Source organism: Protomyctophum bolini, assembly GCF_963924005.1.
Source record: "Protomyctophum bolini genome assembly, chromosome: 4".
NCBI lineage: Eukaryota > Metazoa > Chordata > Actinopteri > Myctophiformes > Myctophidae > Protomyctophum > Protomyctophum bolini.
The window spans coordinates 35,888,335-35,911,340 of record NC_137865.1 but is presented as its reverse complement, the minus strand read 5'-3'; the positions used below and the strand labels follow the sequence as shown (position 1 = coordinate 35,911,340).

Sequence of the window (23,006 nt, the reverse complement as noted above, 5' to 3'; positions counted from 1 at the left end):
AGAAGAAAACAGTTGGGTTGATTTGAACACCAGTGTGAGAGAGAGAGAGAGAGAGAGAGAGAGAGAGAGAGAGAGAGAGAGAGAGAGCTGTCTGAAGGGAAGTCTGGGCAATGTCCATAAACTTGTGCTCAGGGGTCTGCAATTGGGTGGATTGTAAAAAAAAAATGCAAAAAGGTTGGCTATAAATAAATACTGTTCTGTCTCAGCTATTATGGGCAGTCTGTCTATCTTATCCTTAGGTGGCTTAAAGGAGAAAAAAAACATCCTGTCTAGTAGTGTCAAGTGGTATAGTAGCTTAGCTATATGTCATCAATGTGCTATATTTTTTTCCTCTGTGATGTGTTAAGCATGTGCAGCAGTGGGGGCGTGCCTGAAGATGTCCGGGTGGGTCTTGTCTTGAATCTATTGTATTGCGCCTCAGTGTGTGTGTGTGTGTGTGTGTGTGTGTGTGTGTGTGTGTGTGTGTGTGTGTGTGTGTGTGTGTGTGTGTGTGTGTGTGTGTGTGTGTGTGTGTGTGTGTGTGTGTGTGTGTGTGTGTGTGTGTGTGTGTGCGTGCGTGTGTGCGCGCGCGTGCGTGTGTGCCTGCCTGCATGCAACACATGCGTCCCAAGTGGACACAGCTGCCTTGAATCTCGCGCTGAGCTGCATGAGAGAGCTATACTTCAGACTCCCACCCGCTTAAAGCTCTCGTGGTTGCAACACATGTCATGAATAACATCTATTATTACACTTCTTTAGGAAAGACAGAGTCCATCTTATATTCATGATCTGTGAAAATATTAATCACGAGGATATATGTATCAACTTGGAATAATAATTATCGGCTATGTATTTAAGACAAAAAAGGCAACTTTAGATTGACTTTTCAACACGCACCAGTTCAGCAACAGACTAGGCCTACAATCACAACCTCTGCATAAAACGCATATGTTTTTTATAATGATATTATGCAAATTGGGCAAGTCGACGAAGAACGCCGAATGCACATGGTGTGCTATACAGCAAAACCCACTTGCCGCGACTATACCCAAAACGCAGGAAAGGTTTTGGAGAAACCTTCCTATACTTGCAGACGTATTATGACCGCGTAACGGCGATATGACCGTTACGCGTTGATGACTTCCCCCTGCAGACAGTGAGCTGTGAGCAAGCAAGCCCATGGTTTGTGTGCAGAGGAGGACCACTCCTCTCTCTCTCTCTCTCTCTCTCTCTCTCTCTCTCTCTCTCATAGCACTTCCTAGGGGGGTGGGTGGTGGTCTTGCAGTCGATGAGAGAAGCAGTTTATTGAGGAGAGAGAGAAGCTGCAGAGGAAAAAAAACGCATGCGATATCTCAGTGACCACCGTCCGTTCCCATGCGGATGGTCAGAGAGAAATACACTGCTTGGACGAATGACCACTCACTGAGGAAACTGCGGCTTCAATCGTTTAACTTGTTGATGCGGCGTTTTATTTTCTTTTATTTTCCTTTCTTTCCGCTTCTTCTTTTTTTCTCTCTTTTTTACACTAGTCTTTCTCTGTCTCCAGCGCCGCAATAAGGAGATTGATGGGTGGCGGATGGTCTTGTGAGACTATGGCTGTAAGCTACATTCAACTTGCGTTGCAGTTTAAAGAGTCGCCTGCGCTATAAGGTGGGTTTATACTTATAGATTTCGAAGAACATTCCATTCTTTGTTTTATTGATGCGTTACGCTGTCGAGGTCTAATTTATGGATTCATTTTGTCGCAAAGTATAGGGCTATAGTGTATGACAGAACAGTAAAGGCTACAGTGACTGCATAGGCTGTAGCCTGGCTATATGCTTACATGCAACAATGCCATGATGCGCAGGATCTGGTTTATATTAAACGCATTTTTACCAAACATGTAGACTTAATTTGTCACAATCATACTGAGCTAAACCGCTGTCTGTATCCCGTTCCTTCCACCACGCATGCTACAGATGAGATGCCTATTAAACAGTCAGTATTCGTTTGCTGTTCTTTTCTCTGTCTCTTATTTCCCCCCCAGATGCATTCCATCTCCTCCGGGCCGTAGCACTGTGACAAACCGAACCAGGGTGTCTGGATCTTATAGCCAGTATATAGGGGTCAATTAAGAAGCATGGCAGGCGTAGCGGCATGGCTCCCCTTCGCCCGCGCCGCGGCCATCGGGTGGATGCCCGTGGCCAGTGCGCCCATGCCCGTCCCCCCGAAGGAGCGTCGGAGAGCCCAGGACGGACTGATCGTCCTGAACGTGTCGGGCAGCCGCTTCCAGACGTGGCGGAACACGCTGGAGCGCTACCCGGACACGCTGCTGGGCAGCACGGAGCGGGACTTCTTCTTCCACGAGGAGACCAACGAGTACTTCTTCGACCGCGACCCGGACATCTTCAGGCACATCCTCAACTTCTACCGCACGGGCAAGCTGCACTACCCGCGCGCGGAGTGCATCTCCGCCTACGACGAGGAGCTCGCCTTCTTCGGAATAATCCCCGAGATCATCGGCGACTGCTGCTACGAGGAGTACAAGGACCGGCGGCGCGAGAACGTGGAGCGGCTGCAGGACGACGAGGAGGACAAGGACAAGGACGCGGCGCCCCTCAACCTATCGCGCCGGGAGTACCTGTGGCGCGCGTTCGAGAACCCGCACACGAGCACCCTGGCGCTCGTCTTCTACTACGTCACGGGCTTTTTCATCGCCGTGTCGGTGGGCGCCAACGTGGTGGAGACGGTGCCGTGCGGCGCGTACCGAGCCTCCTCCTCCGGCAGCAAGGAGCTGTCCTGCGGCGAGCGCTACGCGCTGGCCTTCTTCTGCCTGGACACGGCGTGCGTCATGATCTTCACGTGCGAGTACATCCTGCGGCTGATCGCCGCGCCCAGCCGCTATCGCTTCATGAAGAGCGTCATGTCGGTGATCGACGTGGTGGCCATCATGCCCTATTACATCGGCCTGGTCATGTCCGACAACGACCAGGTGAGCTCATTAAGGCGGCAGGCGGCAGGCCCGGCGCCACGGGGGGAGGGCGGGGGGCGGGGGCTCGAGGTGGCTAAGGCAACAGGCTGGGCGGAATCAGTCAGGCCTCAACTCAACCCTTCTGTGTATATTTCAAATTGGAGTCCGGGGAACACGGGGCCCTTGAGGGAGTTCCAGGGGATCCCCAGCTAAATGATATTATAGGAACCAAATGGACCCTTATGGTACTGTAACTCTCTCAGAGTTAAATTAACTTTGATTTTACAATACCCAATTTGTATTGTAAAATCCCAGACATAGAAATGCCATTAAATAGCCTATAGCCCCTAATTCAGGTCAAACCGGGGGCCCTTCAAATGAAAATGGTTGAAATGACTGCTAGAGCCTCAAAAATCTTCTCTTATGAGGGTCCTTGGGATATATTTTCAAATGGGGGGTCCGCAGGCTGATACGTATGATTTTGGGGGTCCTTGACATTCAAAAGTAGGCTGTAGGCCTATATACCATCTGATTATTAATGCATTTCTGATAGAAATACAGTGTGGTAAATGTTATTTCTGACAGAAATAGCCGTCTGGTATTAAACTGCATGCCTTTCTGTTGGAATTACCATCTGATTAATGCATTAAATACATTGTGATACTTGTATTTCTGAACCCAGCTAACACTAACCATGTCCCTAACCTTAACCCTAACACTATTAGCCCTAACCTCACAGACTGCGTCATGGTCTAATGCCCTAACTACACCAGAGGGTCGCCATGCAACTTCTTCTGCCTGCATGACACGGCCACATGCAACCAACATCCAATTCCCAATGGCAAGGAGTTGCATTGGTGTGGTTTGAGCCTAAAACTTGACTTTATCTGAAAAAATAAGAATAATTGTTTGCGACTGGCACAAAAAAGTGGTGCAAGCAGGATTCAAACCCCAGGAGGTGTGGATTGAAAATCCCTTTTCAGCACGTTATAGAGAGTCCCATGAGAAGAAAGAAGAAAAACACATCTTTCAAATTATTTGTTCGGCCCCAAAAAAACTATATTAATTGTCATGATTTGTCAACTCGGCTGTTGGCTTTGTACGAGGCTTAAATGCTTAAATAAATACCTTTTGAAACGTCTATGCACGGGAAAAATGAATGGGGAATTATTTCCTGGTGCTCTCGTCATTCTGAAAGGGGGTGAGACTGCGACGCTCATGAGAACACCCATGTGCACCTCACTTCATGTAAAAAAGAAAGAATATCCCCGCCCAATATATAGGGAAGGGGTCCCTCCCCATGCCCGTCCCATATTTCTGTCAGAAGCCGTTGAGGGCTGATGATTTTTACCCCCTTTTCCCCAACCAAGGTGAGCGGCGCTTTCGTGACGCTGCGCGTCTTCCGCGTCTTCCGCATCTTCAAGTTCTCGCGCCACTCGGCGGGACTGCGCATCCTGGGCTACACGCTGAAGAGCTGCGCCTCGGAGCTGGGCTTCCTTCTCTTCTCGCTCACCATGGCCATCATCATCTTCGCCACAGTCATGTTCTACGCCGAGAAGGGCTCGACCTCCAGCAAGTTCACCTCCATCCCCGCCGCCTTCTGGTACACCATCGTCACCATGACAACGCTCGGGTAAGGTGATTGTTGTATGTGGTTGTTGTTGTTGTAGGCTGCTCCGCTGATGTGTTGCAGCAGTGGGTTTTCAACCTTTCTCCATATATCGAGATCCATTATTACTTGCGCAAGCAGAGCACGCAAATGCTGTAATCGGCTGGGTATGTCGGTGTTGTCTATTGGCTGTTGATGGTGACGTAACTAAGGTACGTTTCAAGGTTGGTACGTTTCAGCAGTTGTAATAGACATTAGTCTAGCACTACGGTTGTGCAAGGTGCATTTCTAGTTTATTCCGCATTTTGAGCCATGCACGGACCACAGTTTGATGACATGACTGGATTTGGGCCCTGTCCACAGCCTTTGTACTGGTTCGTTGGCTTTGTGTTGGTTCTGGACAACCGGTGATCCAATGGCCTCGGCACCGGGCACTGTCAGAACATCATTGTGATGTCAGAACAGGCCAGCTCCATATATGGAGATCTATGGGTGATCAGTTCCCTTTGGGGGGTGATCAGATGAAATGATGCAAAGAACAGCTACATGCATCGTTCCGTCTTTGCAACGTCATGTTGCTGGCTTCCATTGAAAATGAATGGTAGACTTCATTGTTTCATCTGCCCGTGTGAACGCAACATGGCTAATAAAGGATGAGGTCGCTCATCATTGTGATGTCCGAACAATGATTGTGACTCACACCGAACAATCCGTGTGAGCTTGCCACCATTGGTGTGTGAATGTGGGAAGTGAGGACGCTGGCGTGGACTGTCTGGCGCTTCACCTCCCAATGAATGAACCATTGTAAGTGCTTTGAGTAGGCACGTAAAAGTGCTATAAAAATGCAATTAATAAAAAATGCAATTCATTATGTCAGAACAGGCCAGCTACATTATATGGATATATAGGGGTGATCAGGGCCCAGAGCCCGGGCAGAGGCTTTTGTGCTGGTTCTGGACAACCGGCTGTCCGTAATACATTAAATATGTGTGAAACTTGTGGATATAGTGTATAGGTTTTTTTTAAGGGAATAGACTAATTGTAGCGATATGGAATGGAAAAGTAATTAAACCCTTCATCTTCTTAAAATTGCCAAATACAATGCACAAATACTGATACAATTGTATTATTTCCATTGCAAAACGATTCGATACCGATTATTTCAATTGCAAAAAGATACGATACAAAGTCCAACGATATGATACGATATTTGCCGTTTCCAATTTTCGATATACATTGATTTAAAAAAAAATAAAATCAATATTTCGATACGGCTACTATATCGTTACACCCCTACTCTACAGTGTCTCCCCACTGTCGCTGCCTGCAGAGTGACGTCTTTCCATGCAAGGTGTAATAAATATTTGAATGCTAATTTCATGCTCGTACGGGCTGAAAAGTGCCGATGCAGCATAAAATAATTAATCACGGTTATAGGACAATTATTTTTAAATTAATTTATATTGACGAGCGAGTGAGCGCTCTGTGGCTCGCTTGAGTTATTTAGTTCACTACTAGTTTTTTCCTCTACATTCCTGCTCTGTTCGGTGACACTGTCCAAGGTGCTGAAATATTTTTTATTCCCTCTGCATTCCTGCTCTGTTCGGTGACACTGTCCAAGGTGCTGAAATATGTTTTATTCCATCTGCATTCCTGGTCTGTTTGGTGATGCTGTCCAAGGTGCTGAAAAGTGTTTTTTCTCTCTCATTGCAGCAGGATACTAACTTGTTTACCCATTGATTGGCAGTTGTGTAAAGTAACTACGCACATTTACTTAAGTACTGTACTTAAGTAGGCTATCAATTTTGTACTTTATCTTCCGATTTCCAATACTTTTGGAGAAAATGTTTGAGAACGACTGACATAGAAACATGGGGTTTTCAGAAAACTGTCAGGATTTAGAAGACATTTGTAGAATTGTTTTCAGGTCTAAATGGGTTAATTAAACTTACCACCCACAGTCAACAGTTCCCTCAGCCTTTTATTCTATATGCTGATTTGCTGCACCTCTAAATAACACCACCGCAGTTTTCAATTGCTGAAGTCATAAGTCAATTATACACAGAGGGAAGATCAAATACATTCTGTGTTGAAAAATACCGCTGCACTGCACTTGAATTGAGCCTATAGTCATTTCAGCCTAGATAATGTAATGTTGCCCTTTTTATATCAAAGGCAGAGGTAATGAGACATCAGAAAATAGCCTATTGTCTGCCTGTGATGTTTGAGCAATTGTGTGTGTGTGTGTGTGTGTGTGTGTGTGTGTGTGTGTGTGTGCGTGTGTGTGTGTGTGTGTGTGTGTGTGTGTGTGAGTGAGTGAGTTAGTGAGTGTGAGCCACACACATAGCTCCGCATAGGAGTGACTAGCACCACTCAAAAACACAACCATACAGAGAGTATTGTATTTATGTCCTATGCGGATATATGTGTGTATATGTACGTATGTGTATGTAGCTGCAACACCTAAAGTGGCCAGTAGAGCGCACACACACACACACACACACACACACACACACACACACACACACACACACACACACACTACAGTACAGTACAGTACAAGCTTGTAGATCTGCTATTTTTCAATAACTAAAGTAATGCTTAAAACACCAAAATGGGTTCCTGTTCCGAATGGGTTAAACCTAGGAGTAATCTGTGTCATTTCAAGACTTTTAGCTATTAAAAAAATCAATCACACCTGTGTGAAGTGAGGGGCGCGCCTCTCATCAACTCTGTACAGCGCCTTGGATAAAGGTGCTATATAAATGCACCATTTACCATTTTAAATAGGCTGTTTATGTGTGTGTTTATGTGTGTGTTTATGTGTGTGTGTGTGTGTGTGTGTGTGTGTGTGTGTGTGTGTGTGTGTGTGTGTGTGTGTGTGTGTGTGTGTGTGTGTGCGTGCACGCACGCGTGAGGCTTTAAAAACAACCAATTTTCCTTATGATAGCTGCCAGTGTAGCATCATCATGACGTCTTTCCACCCTTTCCACCACATATCTTTTCAATTTCCCCCAGCAGCATGCACGCTCTCTCTCACACCCTATGTGGAAGTAAAGGCTCCTCTCTTCCCCGCTGATGGCCCATTGATCGTGTTTAAGCCACTGAGACCTGCAACGCGTCTGTGTTGCCTTATAGCTTTTAACCACTATTTTATACTTTTAGCTTTTGAAACATAGCAGATCTACAAGCTTGTATATCTTCTATTTTTTAGAAATTGTGAAAGTCTGTGATAAACCTTTGAATGAATATTCGCTCACGTTCACGAAAACTGTCATGATTTTAGAAAGACATTTTGTAGAATCTTGACCTCGCTCTTCAGGTCTCGATGTGTTAAGCAGACGTGCAGACACTGTGGGAGCAGGAGCCACTGTTCAGAGCCACTTGGCAGGCGGCCTGAATGAGAGAGAGAGAGAGAGAGAGAGAGAGAGAGAGAGGTGCCTGGAGACCACGGGAGGAGAATCAATAGCGCCGTGCAGCTGTGTGTCTCCTGCTCGCTGCAGGCTGATGACGGGCCACCACCAAAACACAGGAGAAGAAAGAGGCCCCGTACTCACTCTATACTCATTTATTGAGCCTAATCTCTGTTGGCTTCTCATGGGTGACCAATAAAAGCTCAAGAAATCTCGTCATGTCAAAACATCCTTGCCAAATACTCATCATCAGCGCGAAGGCACAGAAAAAATATAATCCCTGTCCGTGCTATACCGTATATACCGTCGTGTGTGTGATATCTTTGAAGACAGCAGCGTGGGTTCATATAGGTAGTTCTTTTGTGGCTCGATTTAACACGCTCCATTGCTCACATTCAAGGTATATGGATCATGATGACGATGACAGCGTTGGACCTTTGTGTGCACCTCGCGTCGGAGCTCACGACGTGTTATACTCGCTACCTCTCACCTCCTCTATAGAGAGTCTTAGATGATCCACAGCGTCAGGGAGAATTAGCGGCAGAGGGAGTTTTTTGGGGCCGCTTCAGATCTCTTTAAGCGATTTAAGGTGTAATGGAGTGCACCGTTCAAAGCAGCTGTGAAAACGCTGCAAGTCAAGCGAAACCCACTGGGGGAAAGGGAGTAAAGGGAGGACAGGGGTTATTGAGGCATGGAGACACACAGAAACACACACCACATCCTTTGGGGGTGGTATTTATTTGTCACTGTACATTTGTACACATACGTATGTGAAATTTGTCCATTTGCCCATCCCAACTGTTAGTAGCAGTGGAGTGGACGCTAAATCGAAATAGAAAATCGTCTAAAGCAAATGTGATCATCGTCTATTTAAGAGTCTTCAGGAGCAGTAACCGGGATTTAGTATTGATTGGCACTAACATTGGCACGTTGTTCAATCCAGCTTAAGCTGAAGCCATAATTCCGAGTTAAGGGTTAAGTGTCTTGTTTAGACCCAGTCTATTTTATATAGGGTAGCCAATTTACTCAACATTGTAACGTTTTCAGCATCCCGAGCTGGATTCGAACCCTGATCTCCAACTCGACAGACTATAGCGAGCAACAAGCCACACCAAGAGAGTTCTTGGTGTGGCTTGGGTCTTTTGCAGCAACGCTACAATATTCTAATATATCCCACATTCCACACACATTTCTGTGTAGTCTCGTCACTGCTGCTCCTACTGTACATGTACAGTATGCTAGTGAAGAGCCCCAACGGGATGGAAGGACATAGTGACTTCGTCCCCAGGGACATCGCTGACCATTTGTTTGCCCTACTGCCCCCCCTCCCGACGACAGTCCTGCATTATCTTATGCAGATCGGCTATACTTTCGCCGTTTGTGAAGAAGCACATGCGGCGCAGCCGCAGATAAAATTGTTATTATGAGGGTCGGCTTGACACTTTTGGGCACATTTTTTTGCTCCCTCTGCGTGTTGCCCTAGTCGCAGTTTGTATAGAGCGTCGCAGTCCCTCCCTCTTTCAGAACAACGAGTGGCCCAGGAAATGAATCGCAATGCATTTTTCCCATAGGCATTTTTCCCATAGGCATTTCTTAAATTATTTATTTAAAGACCTTTTAAGCGTCGTACGAAGCCAACTCTTGTCGTGACAAATCATGACAACACACACAATATTTTGGACCAAACAAAGAAGAAAAACAACAAAAAAAGTTTTGTAACCTGACGTTTTTTTCTACTTTCTAATTCTTTGTTTGGCCCGAAAAATTGTGTTTGTTGTCATGATTTGTCACGACAAGAGTTGGCTTCGTACGGCGCTTAAAAGGTCTTTATATAAAAAAAGAAAGAAAGAAATGCCTATGGGAAAAATGCATTGGAATTCATTTCCTGGGCCACTCGTTGTTCTGAAAGGGGGAGGGACTGCGACGCTCTATTGCGTGCAGTGTGGATTTTGTTGACTAAAACGATGACGAAAACTACAAAAACTGACAAAAACTAAATGGAAACGAAATGAAAACTAAGCTAGTACGATGACTAAAATGAAGACTAAATATGTTGACAATTTCATCAACAAATAAAAATTAGACTAATAAAGGCACTAGTCGACAAGAGATCCAGTAGAACTAAAAGACAAGTCATTTTATGCTCGGTTGCAAAATGGTCTCACAGATGGGGTTGTTCTATCGTCACTTCGAGTGCTGATGGAAAACCATCCGAATGGTTCACCGTGTCTGGTGTGCGGCAGGGGTGCATCATGTCACCCATCCTCTTCTTGATGGCCATCGACTGGGTTATGAGGAAGACAACAGCAGACAGACCCAGGGGCATCCAGTGGACATTGTTTTCTCAACTCGAAGATCTTGACTTTGCTGATGACTTTGCAGTGCTCTCCTCAAAATATACCCATTTGCAGAAGAAAACTAACAGACTTAACATGTTTGCTGACCAAACAGGGTTGAACATAAATACTTGTGATGTGCATCAATTCCACTCCACATCACTGTGAACGAGCACACTCTTGAATGTGTAGAAGAGTTCACATACCTGATCAGCAAAGAGAATGCAACACAAAAGAACATCAGAGCAAGGCTAGGGAAGGCTCTGTGTTTTTGTTAGGCTCCAATCTATTTGATCGTTAAGGCCTTATGTCCCACTTGGGACGAAGAGGATTAAGTAAGTAAGTAAGCATGCTGAAAAATCACAGCACTCCATCTTTAACAATGACAGTGAATAAATGAGTTGCACGCCGATAGCATTCCATCCACGAATGTGCGGACACGCTGTCGTGTTTATTATATTTTTTACAACATACTTTTCTGCCAAAGCTCGCTGACACAAACATCCCTCCTTCGATTAGTGACACAGAATGCTGTAAATGTGAGTGATGGTTTCTCATTACTGATCTGCCATGACATTTAACACCCAACATGGATTGTCCTTTTGTGTCACGAATGTCGTTCTACATAGTAGTCAGTCAGTCACAGCCAGGCAGATATTCAAGTTATTTATCGTTTATTTGTATTGTTGTTTTGGTCGGTTCCGCCCACGGAATACGACTCGAAAGACGTCCTGGCGAAGTTGAGGACCATAGTAAACCTTTCGCCGTGATTTACGAGAGGAGAAGTCAAGGTTAACAGACATGCAGGGTCAATGTAGCGGTCCATAAACCACCGACGCAGTGTAGCCCATCATGATCAGGCTTATCGCTTTTGTACACTGCACTATACGACCCAATGGGGCTAATCAAAGCCTTCCCGTTGAAAGCGTTGACTTGCTGGAGATGGGAAGTGAAGCAAAGCCGTCGTTTGAAGTTCCAAAACCAAGACTTCAACGTCAATGTCTGATGTAATCGGTGGTGAAAAAAGTATACTCAAATGTTTGACTTTCAGTAAAAGTATCAATACTGCAATGTAGGACTACTATGTATGAAGTATGAAAAGTAAAAGTACTCATTATGCAGAATGGCCCATTTCAAGTTTTCAAATATATAAAAAAGCTCACAATGTGATGCGGTGCATTGTAGCTTGTAGATCGGCTATTTTCGAATGGCCGAAATGTATATACTGTAGGGTTGAAGTGGTTAGTGTATGTTTAGTAATAATAATCAATATCTAGAAAGTAAATATATTAACTAAAGAAGTTTTCAAAATGAATGTAGTGGAGTAAAAGTACAATATTGCATGCTTCTGAGATGTGGCGGAGTAGAAGTAAAAGTACTGGAAATTGAAAAGACAAACAAAAGTAGAAATAACTCAAAATTGTACTTCAGTGTCTACTTATTTCCTTCCCACCCACTGTTGTGTTGACTTCATGGCTGGAGATGCAGTAAAGCGAAGCAAAGCCGTTGTTTGAAGTCCAAACCAAGACTTCTTCAACGCATGTCGGATGGAATTGAAATGTACAGACAAGATCCGGAGGGCCTTTTTTTCCAGCCCATACTGTATCTGCTCCCGAGAGATAACAAATGTGTTCTTGATCATCTACTATTCATTGGCTTGGATAATATAAATTACTCAGTCCTTTGGCACGGGCAGCAAGGCGAGGCAGATAGAATTCTAACTTTTTCCACTTATTTTGTTGTTTTGTTCAAAGAGGCACACGCACTGAGATTGTGCACTGAGATGTGCAGGGGTCTTAGGGCCGATTCATACTTCTATTTTACCGCTGTTTCGGCGCTGTAGTGCCGAAATGATTTCGGCTCGTCAGAATTTTTCAGTAGCACCGAAGAGGCGACTTTAGGACGGTCCCCGCCCCCCCGAACCTCAAATGACGTCACATTGTAGGCTCTACAGAGCCGAACCGACTTTTATTCGGCTCTAAAATAGGAGTATGAATAGGCCCTTAGGAATCTGGAGGCCCGTTTCAAGACCAAATATGAGGCCCCCATACAGTATGACATGATTATTCTTGATACAGGCGTATTGCGGGACAAATTGTTTTGACAATATCGAGCACAGCCATTACTCTCAACGATTACGTAGCAAGAACACCTCCTCATCCTGTCGTCCCTTTACAATAAAGTGTTTCCCCTTTACCTCCCAAAGCTGCACATTTTATCCAGGTAATTAACAGGAAATAGGTGTAACTTAACATCATGGGAGAGAGCAACACAGTGAGTGAGTCAGAGAGAAGGCCAAGGGTGGCAGGGGGTTGACTGACGCCTGACGATCAGTCAGAGCTTGGAGGCCCCCCCGAGGGTGGAGGCCCTGGTTTGAAACTGGTGAAACATACTGTAACAAAGGCCTCTTACGGAGATGCGGGCATATTTTCTTGTGTTCATTAGAATACATTACAGTGTTTGGGCATTGGGTATCATTGTAGAATATTATGGAGATCATTGTCTTTATGGGTTGGTGGGTGTATTATGATGATCACATCATAATACACCCACCAACCCACCAACCGATGACTGTGGCATTTACAGTGTGTGTGTGTGTGTGTGTGTGTGTGTGTGTGTGTGTGTGTGTGTGTGTGTGTGTGTGTGTGTGTTACATTATTGCATTGTGAGAGCTGGTAGTGAAGAGTTTCATTCTGTCGAGAGTGGCATTACGACCCCGCTGTCAGGTGGCTTAATGGGAAGAGTGCCACACAGAGAGCCATTGTGCTAACTCCTTTCTGTCCATTTTAATGGACAGAAATGGACCATTTTAATGCAAGAGGGAGGGATAGAGGATGAGAGAGAGCGGGGGTTTGCTGTGTGTGTGCGTTTATTTATATTTTTTTGGTGACAATATAATAATAATGTTCAAAATGAAAATGTATCTGTGGTCACCGGACCATGAGCTGAAAAAGAGATTGTGGCCAGCTGTTAGGCTGACGTGAGGCCACTGTGTGCGCGTGTGTGTGTGTGTGTGTGTGTGTGTGTGTGTGTGTGTGTGTGTGTGTGTCTGTATGCGTGCGTGCGTGTCTCAGCATGTGAGAAAACTGTGAAAGCAGGTATGATCTGATGTGGGCGGTCAGATTGATAAATAATCTATATAGAAAGGGCAAATGGGTCTGTCCTCCACATTTGATTTGATTTCTTTGACAGCCCGTCTTCGAAGCAATATACCAGTACCGTGCCAGGGCAGGCCAATTGGCAACTCCGTACATACCCGCCTAGAAAACCCCACAATCCATACATATTGCTACAGTTTTGACCGCGACGGAGGCGTGGCTTTCACTAGTATTGTACATATGTACAGAATTGCCAATCCGTGCTATTTCACCGTGTTTGGGTGAGTTCGGGTTTGCCATTATTTACGATTCCGTGCCATCGGGTTACAACTCGGACGGGGCTGAGTCGGCTCTACCGAACTTTGCGACGTTCATCACTGCAACTCACTCGCTCGGTGGTGTCGTGTCTCCTGTGACTCAAGTTCAGTAGAGACGGCGCCCCTCCGTCACGGTCTATGGGGAGGATTGCAGTGTCCTATGTATGGATTGTACATGGGGGATGTATGGGGTTTTCTAGGCGTGTATGTACTGAAATGCCAATCCTGGAGCGAGAGTGGCTGGGATTTGGTTTGCGGTGGTGCAGGGTATGAATTCACTTGGAATGTGCTGCATTGAACGGATTACAGAAAGCAGAGAGAAATAGACTGGCATGTCCTCTGCTTGGATTCAGCTAGCATAAAGAAGTGAGAACATAAAAATATGGCATTTTTCCCCCATAGCATTGCTCAGCATTTTCCTCCCATTTTCCCTTTTGTACTCTGAGCAATGCAACCCCAGAGATTAATGGAATTCTCCGGAACAAGATTAAAGTTAGTTCGAATGAAAGGACGTGAGTGAGATACAGCTAGGCCTATGTGAGAAAACACATTTACACATTCATGCCAATCCCACTGTTGTTAGAGAGCATTTTCTCTGCCTTACTCCACTTCCAGCTAGTCTATTAGCACAGAAAAACCCTGACCGAGCTGCGGCGAATCACACATATACAGTACAGGCATATATATAGCCCATTATTTGACTATGGCCTATCTTGACGCCCACCGTGTTGTACAAGATATAAGAGCCATGTGTCACTGGATCAAATAGCGTGTGAAAATCACCGTCCGGAGGGCCCAACGGCAATCTCATTTTGAAAGTGTGCGTGGCGTGCTGTGTGGCTTATTTACATGCTCAGCATTTACATACAGATGAAAATGGCTTGTCTGGTCGTGCAGCCACTGTTATGCATACACACATAATACCTTTCTCATCACTTTGTTGGAAATTCATGCAACAAAAATACCGTACTACAATGGAGTCTTTCTCTCTGCTGGCTCTATCTTCTGTTTTATGAGGCTCCATGGTGCCCGACAATAATGATCATGTACAGAAAAAACATCTCACAGCTCACAATGTCCTGCATCCACACAATGTGCTGTAAAGCTTGTAGAGTAGATCACCTGTTCTCGGCATGCGTCACTGTCGTATAACAGTGTAAACCATTAAGACGCCTAAGGGCGAGAAGCGACCTCACCCTTTAACAACAGAGCTTATTAATACGGCACAGTTGAGAAGCAGGAGTTAAATTATTAATCTGGTGTCAGTCAGGTCAGATGTAGAGTTGCTGGCCGGCTCCATATATGCAGATCTAGTATGTCAAACCATGTATGTACCATATATGGCCATCTCCATATATGAAGATCATGACACTGACCTCATCTAACCCTGCATAGCCATACATGGAGAAGACTGGATCATCACCTAGATCTGCATATATGGAGCCGGTCATCAACTCTACCTCTGACCTGTTCTGACATTCCATATGTTGATCTGACCTGTACACTCAATACACGCTCCATATATGGCCAGTACAGAATCCATTCCATATTATGTTGATCTGACCTGTACACTCAAGACACGCTCCATATATGGCCAGTACAGAATCCATTCAATATGTTGATCTGACCTGTACACTCAATACACGCTCCATATATGGCCAGTACAGAATCCATTCCATATGTTGATCTGACCTGTACACTCAAGACACGCTCCATATATGGCCAGTACAGAATCCATTCAATATGTTGATCTGACCTCAGACCTGTACACTCAATACACGCTCCATATATGGCCAGTACAGAATCCATTCCATATGTTGATCTGACCTGTACACTCAAGACACGCTCCATATATGGCCAGTACAGAATCCATTCAATATGTGTACGGATTGTTGAGTGGTGCAACCACTCCTACAACTAGCAATGTCCGTGTTGGTCATACCTATGTGTTGGTCATGCACCTAGTACTGCACTGTTGCCTGCTAATGAGAGAGAGAGGGGGGGAGAGAGAGAGGGGAGTTGCAACACTCGGTTCACACGGGTGTGATTTTTTTTCTAGGCGTGTATGTACGAAATTGCCAATCTGTGTTATATTGTGTTGTGCCAGAGGACCCCCTCTAAAACGAGATGATACATCTCAAGGGGCTATCCTCTAAAGGAAATAAAATTTCAATATATTTCACCGTGTTTGGGTGAGATCAGGCTCCTTAACTCCGTTTGTCTGTCCTCAATCAGCCACCACCGCACCACTGTTTGTTTTCATAGAGAGCCGAGTCAATAACATGTTTAATGTCTGCCGTGGCTGCGCGAACATTATACGCCCCTCGCGGCGGTGGCACTACTGGCATGTTTACTGTAATGAGAGCTGGTTGAGAGCTAGACTCACAGCTGCTCTTTTATTTTTAGTTTGCTATTGTCACCGTCGTTAAGTGTGGATGGCGGATTTTGCAGGTTCAAATCAATGTTCACTGTAGCCCCAACACTACGGTATACGCTGTGTTGTTGATAGTGTACATTATAATTCCATAATGTATGGAATTATAATGTATGGTGTATGGAAGAGATCGAGGATGGTGTGTTCATCACTCTTATGTTTTAAAGGTTTCATGACATTCATTTTCATTTATTTTTCTTTTTCTTTTAGGTTTTATGACCTCATTACACCCATCCAACCTGAACTTTGAACATTCAGTGGATTTTCTGTGGTCCGGGGTTTTTCTCTGTGTGTTCCGAAGCATTTTGAGCTGCAATGAAGAAAGGCAGTGCTGCCCTGGTATCAGATCGAACAATTGGCTCTTTCCCCTCTCCCTCCTCTTATCGGTTTATCCACAAAAAAAGTCTCCCCAGGCTCAAGCGCACCCCGTCATTTCCCATTTACAAGAAACATGGAAAACAATTTGTCGAATTTTCAAAACAAACCCATGCCTCAGCTCAGAATCAAGTATATATTAAATTGCATATTAATATAGCTCCATTTTTATGGAAGGGATGGGTGGATAAGGGAATTCTTACTTTGGGCCACTTATACAAAGAAGAGACAATAAAATCATTTGATGACCGTGTTACAGAATTTGGCCACCCCAGATCTACATTCTGGCAATACTTGCAATTAAGGCACTTACTATGTGGAATATTTGGTTCACCCAGAACTCCGTCTCGGCACTCTGAGTTGTTGCATGGCATCACCATGGTGTTTGGTACAGGTCACGATGTCACAAGAAGGTGTAGGATCCAAGTGCAGACAGTAGCAGCGGAAGCAGAATTCAGGTGCAAGATCCAGGTTTTATTAACAATGCAGGGAAACAGGGAACTGGCACGAGGAAACGCAAGAAACTAATACTTGTAATACATGTACATACATGTAATACATGTAAGCTCAAAAACAGGACTGAACACAGCGACTACAAACAACGAATCAACAGAGAACTGAACACACAAGGGCATATAAATAGACAAGGGATAACTAGACAGAGGTGAACACCACTGACAATCAACACTGGGATAGGCTGGGGAACTAAGGGGACACAGGTGGAAACACTGGCAATCACAGGACTAGTGAGACAAGACAGGAACAGAACTACAGGGGCAGACAGGAAGGCACAAAACAAGACTACAAAATAAAGGTTCACAGTGTAAAGCATAACTGCAACTACGAAACAAGGAAAATACAGACTACAAAATCACAGTAACAACAAAGAAGTAAAACACTAACTAACTAAAAACCAAGGAACACACGTGTGTCACAGAACGTGACACACGAGGCCTCATTTCACTATTCTAACATCTTCATTGAAAACGCTAGGGTCAAAAACTGTGTGGGAGAGGGATTTGAATATAGATATTCAAGAGGAGGAGTGGGATGAAATCTGCAGAAATTCAACAAAAAATGTCTAAAGATACCCAGAATCAAATTCAATTTAAAATTCTCAAGCGCTTCTATTGGACACCCTCACAGTTGCACAGACTGGGTCTTAAGGACACAGCTGAGTGCTGGAAGTGCAAGGATCCATCATCGGTGGGCACCCTGGTTCACGCTCTGTGGGACTGAGTAAGAGACCACACCTCTACTGGGAGTACTGTATATTATAGTCTCACTGGTCTACTCGGAGCAACGATGACCAGGCCCGGATTAAGACCTAGTTGAGTTTAACTCACCCGTCGCCAAGTGCGCCGTTTGACGGATAATTTCATATGTACCCTTTTTGAGGGGCACTAGCCCCTCCTATATACAGCTTTTTGTCATAACTGCCATTGACAACGAAAGGAGAATTTACGTCAAGACTGTGACAGTGCTGGTGGTGCGTTGAACGCAAATCACATGCATGGGGCATTGGGGCCTTTTGATTTGGTGTAGCGCCCTCAGGTTCATTCGGCATTGACGTTGACCAGTCACTAAAAAAGGCAACTCTTCCAGTTGTTACAGCTGCTGTCTCCCACTCACCCACTCTGACTTACTGTCACTCTCCCACCCATGAGGAATACGTAATTGCACTCCCTCTCCCTCTCTCTCTCTCTCTCACTCACACACAAACCCACACGCACGCTCTAGGGTAAAACGTGCAAGGTGCAAATGCAGTAAGTTTGCACATGATGGAAGGCAGTTTTTTAAATCATGATGAGCTGAATGCGGAAAGGTTGGATGCAGATTGCTCCATTGTAGATTAGTACTTGCCTTGAGTCAGCCAATGTCAATACGAGAGGCTTCATGGAGAGCATGCAGTGATCAGCGGTCATAAGGGAACAACAAGAGTAGCACAAACATACATTTATTGGATTTCCATTCACAACAAAAAAAAGAGTTCAAATGAGTCCGAAAAAAAGCCCCATTAACATGATAGTAAAGTCAGATTGTATAAGATCTGTTTTGTAGTAGGACACTGTAACTGGCCCCACCAAATGTATTGCATTCAGCAGGGACATTAAACTGAATATGGGCACATTATAGAGGAGAGGTGCATGAGATACGATAAGAACCACCTAGGAGATTGGGGCATTACTACAAGTAGGAATCGGATGTAAAAATCAATTACAATAAGCTAACACGGAACATTGGAAACAGGAGATAAGTACACAATTTTCAACTAAATATATCACAATTGAAATGTGTACAGTTTCAGTTCAACACCATTACATCGTACAGTACCGTACAATTAAACCTATAGTACTGTAAATTCACAAATATACACAATATGCCACAATATGGACAGAATACATAGAGACTATATGTATTCTGTCCATATTGTGGCTAGAGACCTGTTTTTACACAGGCCTCTGTCCAAATATTAAGAGGAGCACTGCAGTATACTTACTACTACTGCAGTATAGCACTATGGCACATTCATGATTATTGTTTCCACCTGTGTGTACTGTACAATACAAACATTTCATTCATTTGTGTAACCTTTCTTATTTTTGACATGGACGTGAGAACATACAGGCATACAGCCTACTGGAAAAGTCCCCATCTCTGATCCATTCCCATAATCTTATGAAACCAGCAAGCAGAGATCTCGTGTTTGCTACACGGAATTGAAATGCCTGTGGCGTGTGAGTACACCGTGCAGGGGCGTTGGACCTATGGCAGCTCACACTATAGCCAGTGTTGTTAACCCAATTTCACCCTGTGTGTCTGCCACAGGCTCCAGCTGATTATTAGCTTCATGAGTGTACATAAGTGATGTCGGTTAACACACAGTCACACAGACATGCACACACACACACACACACACGCACGCACGCTCGCACGCACGCATGCACACAATTCACGCATACGCGCACACACCACCTGCTGCGATGAGTGATGTCAGCCTGTCACCCCAACCCATTGGAGGGCTGCCTCCTGCCTGCCCCCCGGCTCCTATAAATAGCTCCACATAGCACCAAATGTAGGGCATTTGGTCAAACCTCAGCTTTTGGGGGCTGATGATGTGCCTCTTTCTCTCTTTCAACCGGACCACTATAATTATTATTAACGCTACAACCTTGAACCTACAACCATATATACTGCAGGGTTCCGATTTATTTCCACACTAAATATCGTCATTCAAAAATTTAGTGTTCCCCCCCAGATTAGAGATGCAAAGGGTTCACAGAATCTCTGTCTGTCAGTCCTGAAAATATCTTGAGAACCGTTCATTCGATCGACTTCACACTTCACAGGTGTTACCTGTGTATTGCTGAGGACTCGGGGGAGCGCCATGTTGAGTGTAAGGTCAATGGGCCGAGCTATTCTCTCCAGAGTGCTGCAACCTGGAGACAAGCAATATGCGCCTTTCACAAAGGGCCATGCACTCCAAACCGCCACGCCCTGCACTGCGCTATAGTGAGATATAATCCCAGGATAATCTATCTATCTATCTATCTATTGATCGATCGGACAGCACGGTGCACGTACAACCTAGTCAGATCCTTTTTCCCCCCGAAATGGTCGGTACTTAAGTGACCCGCTTGGTGAGAACAGTCGATACCATGTGAGGATCTCACAGCCTGCTCGGTGAGAACAGCCTAATTATTCATGATCAATTATATTAATCCATGTCGTTCTGCCTTTCAATTATCGACAAAGACATTAAAACCTACAGTATATGAGCAATACTGTCCAGGATCAGGATCAAGGTCATGGTTTACACAAGGTCACACCGTCCATGGTACACAAATGTAAAACATGGCAGTATACAGTACCTGCTATAAACACCATGACTTTACTGTAATGCATTACTCATCATTGTTCACAGTTATCTCACGTCGATGCATTTTATGTCCGTTTAATTCGGATCAATAAAACGTGAACAACAAAGAAAAAGCTTAGTTAGAACAGAATAGGTGTAGGTTGATACGTTTGTCTTCTAGCCGTGTTATTCAAGAAAAAAAAATTGCCTGCCTGCCTCTTGGAAAATGTCCATGCCAGTTGTTTTCTCTGACCAAGAAGCATCCCACACAGGGGTTTTCTCAGCCTGCCTGATGACTGCATTTCAGTGCAGAGAATCTCAAGTCATACTCCCAAGGTATTATGGGAAACACAAACTATTATCAGAAGGAGCGAGTGCATTCTCCGGCAGAGGCACCTGCCAGGGGAGGTGGGGGGGATTATTACACTCCACTGTCACTCCGTTCCGCAGCAGTGTCGGTCCGTCTGGCGGCCGACGGAGAAACTACCGAGACATGCGATGCCAGTTAAAAGTCACCCGTCTCTTCCCTGTGAGGTTAGGGTTAGAGTTTGGGATAGGGTGTCAACGTCGCTGGTTAAAACTCACCCGTGGCTCCTGGCATGCGCTGCCGGTTAAACAATCAGCCGTGTCTTCCCTTTGAGGTTAGGGTTTAAGGTAGGGAGGGTGTCGGACAGAGAAGCACTGCAGGGTGTTTGGCGGCGCGACTCTGCAGCATCAGAAAATGCACTCGCTCTCCCTCACTATTATTGTAGTTTGTTTTCCCCCCCTCCCTCAACCAATTATATATTTCGCCACCCCTTAACTCTTAATTATCCCTAAACAAATGTTTTACTATTTAAAAAAAACCTTTTAAAATAGTTAAAATAGCCGATCTACAAGCTTGTGAATGTCTCGATGTAGGGGGTGCATACTTAGTTTAGACTACTCATTGGTTAGACATGGGTTACGGTTAGGTTTAGGTGTGCTGCCCCGTGGGAGGTTAGGTTTAGGGTGAGATCGGCTATAGTTGAACTATTTTTAAATGTTTTCCAAAATAGTAAAACATGGCAAATACGTTTAGGGATAATATAAGGGTGGCGCAAGATGGAGCCCATAATCTCTGCAGAGGAGCTTAACATGTTAGGTAGTATTAGCATGGCTGCGTATCTTTACACACCGGCATATGTGTGGAAAACAGAATGCCTGGTGAACTAAGCCAGCCAGGCCTTTGAGGCAACGATGAGCAGATGACTTCCATGGAGCAGCCATGCAGACAGACCACTAGATAGTGTTAATAGAAGTGGACTGTGTGCCATCAATTGATAATTCAGCTCAGTGTCGTCCGCAACGTTACAGGGAAAAACCTCACACTCTTACAAACACACACACACACACACAACCACACACACACACACACACACCACATTTATACATTCAGCAAACGGCGAGGCCTCAGCCATTGAGCATTATTGGATTGACGTTGGATTCTCTCTCTGTGACTCCAGCCGTCTTTTGGAGGTCATGGGAGTCTGTATGTTAACATGCCTGGATGCCCAGGATTCAGAAGCATGCTGTTTAATGTGACATTTAATTACATCCCAGGTTGTAGCACATGTCACGGTCATCTAACCAAGAGGACAAGCAATCCAACGGGGAAAAAAATCAATTTAGCTGCTTTCCATTTGGGTGATTTCTGTGTCCTTTATGTTGTGCTTTGCTTTCACATGTTGCCGTCATTCCCAACCCGACAACCCGTTGTTGTCTTGTCTGTGTGGAGTGGCATCCATCAAAGTTAATGAACCACTATCATCAACGCAATGCTGTCACGCATGCCACTTTCTCTCCTGAATATTGAACCCCTTGCAAATGGTATAGAAAACAAGATGTAAGGGGAATGGGATTTCTCTCAACCATCAGCCTGTCCGAGCCCAGTGTGATTTATGGTCAGAGCAGACGTTCCCAACCACTGGTACGTGTACCTGTGCTGGTACACGGGACATGTACCACTGGTACGCCAGAAGGGAATCCCAAGTTTTCCCGACCGTGAATCTATATGCGTCACCAGGATCAATGATATGGTCACTGGCCGTGATATAACATTATGTTCAACAGCCCACAGTGAGGCCTTTAGGAGGGCCATTCAAGCCACAAGTGGAGCCAGCAGCACCACCATTGCCCAGGTGGAGCCTGCAGAACCATTGCAGCTCAAGAATCCGCCACTCCTGAATGAAGTGTCTGGTGCTGGGAGTCTGGTGCAACGCACAGGTCCTGGACCTGGTGAGAGCAGGAGTGGACCTGGTGAGACGTAGTAGGCGCCCGGACAGGAGTCAACCCACAGAGCCCAGTCCTTCCACACGCCAGATTGGGCTACCTCCCTGAGTAGTTTAAGAGCAACGAATTGTGTGGCCCTGGTCTTTTCCAAATGAGACTGATCGAGGGTTAGCTCCTGGGATGTAAGTCGGGACTTGATCACCCCGAACATTTTAAGAACCGCCAGCCGGTCTGTGGTAATAGAAAGGATGGGAACCCCTGGTCTAGAGGGGCGGGATCAAATTTGCCGGCGGAAAACAGCCGTGGATCCTATTGGTTCACTGATCTGTGCGCATGGAACAGCCATGGAACCCTATAGGCTTTGTATTTTATTTACCAAGCAA

The 23,006-nt window shown here is 45.1% G+C and overlaps 1 protein-coding gene across 1 annotated transcript in view; it reads left to right on the top strand.

Moving 5' to 3' along the window:
* Positions 1–2,101: 2,101 nt before the first annotated feature.
* LOC308314324 (A-type voltage-gated potassium channel KCND2-like) overlaps positions 2,102–23,006 on the top strand; it is a gene marked incomplete at both ends in the record, with an annotated part of 70,094 nt that continues 49,189 nt past the window's right edge. Inside the window, 2 exons of the mRNA XM_080761895.1 lie at positions 2,102–2,953; positions 4,303–4,565. Of these exons, the coding sequence (XP_080618021.1) occupies positions 2,102–2,953; positions 4,303–4,565 (1,115 nt within the window). The remainder of the gene's footprint in view (positions 2,954–4,302; positions 4,566–23,006) is intronic.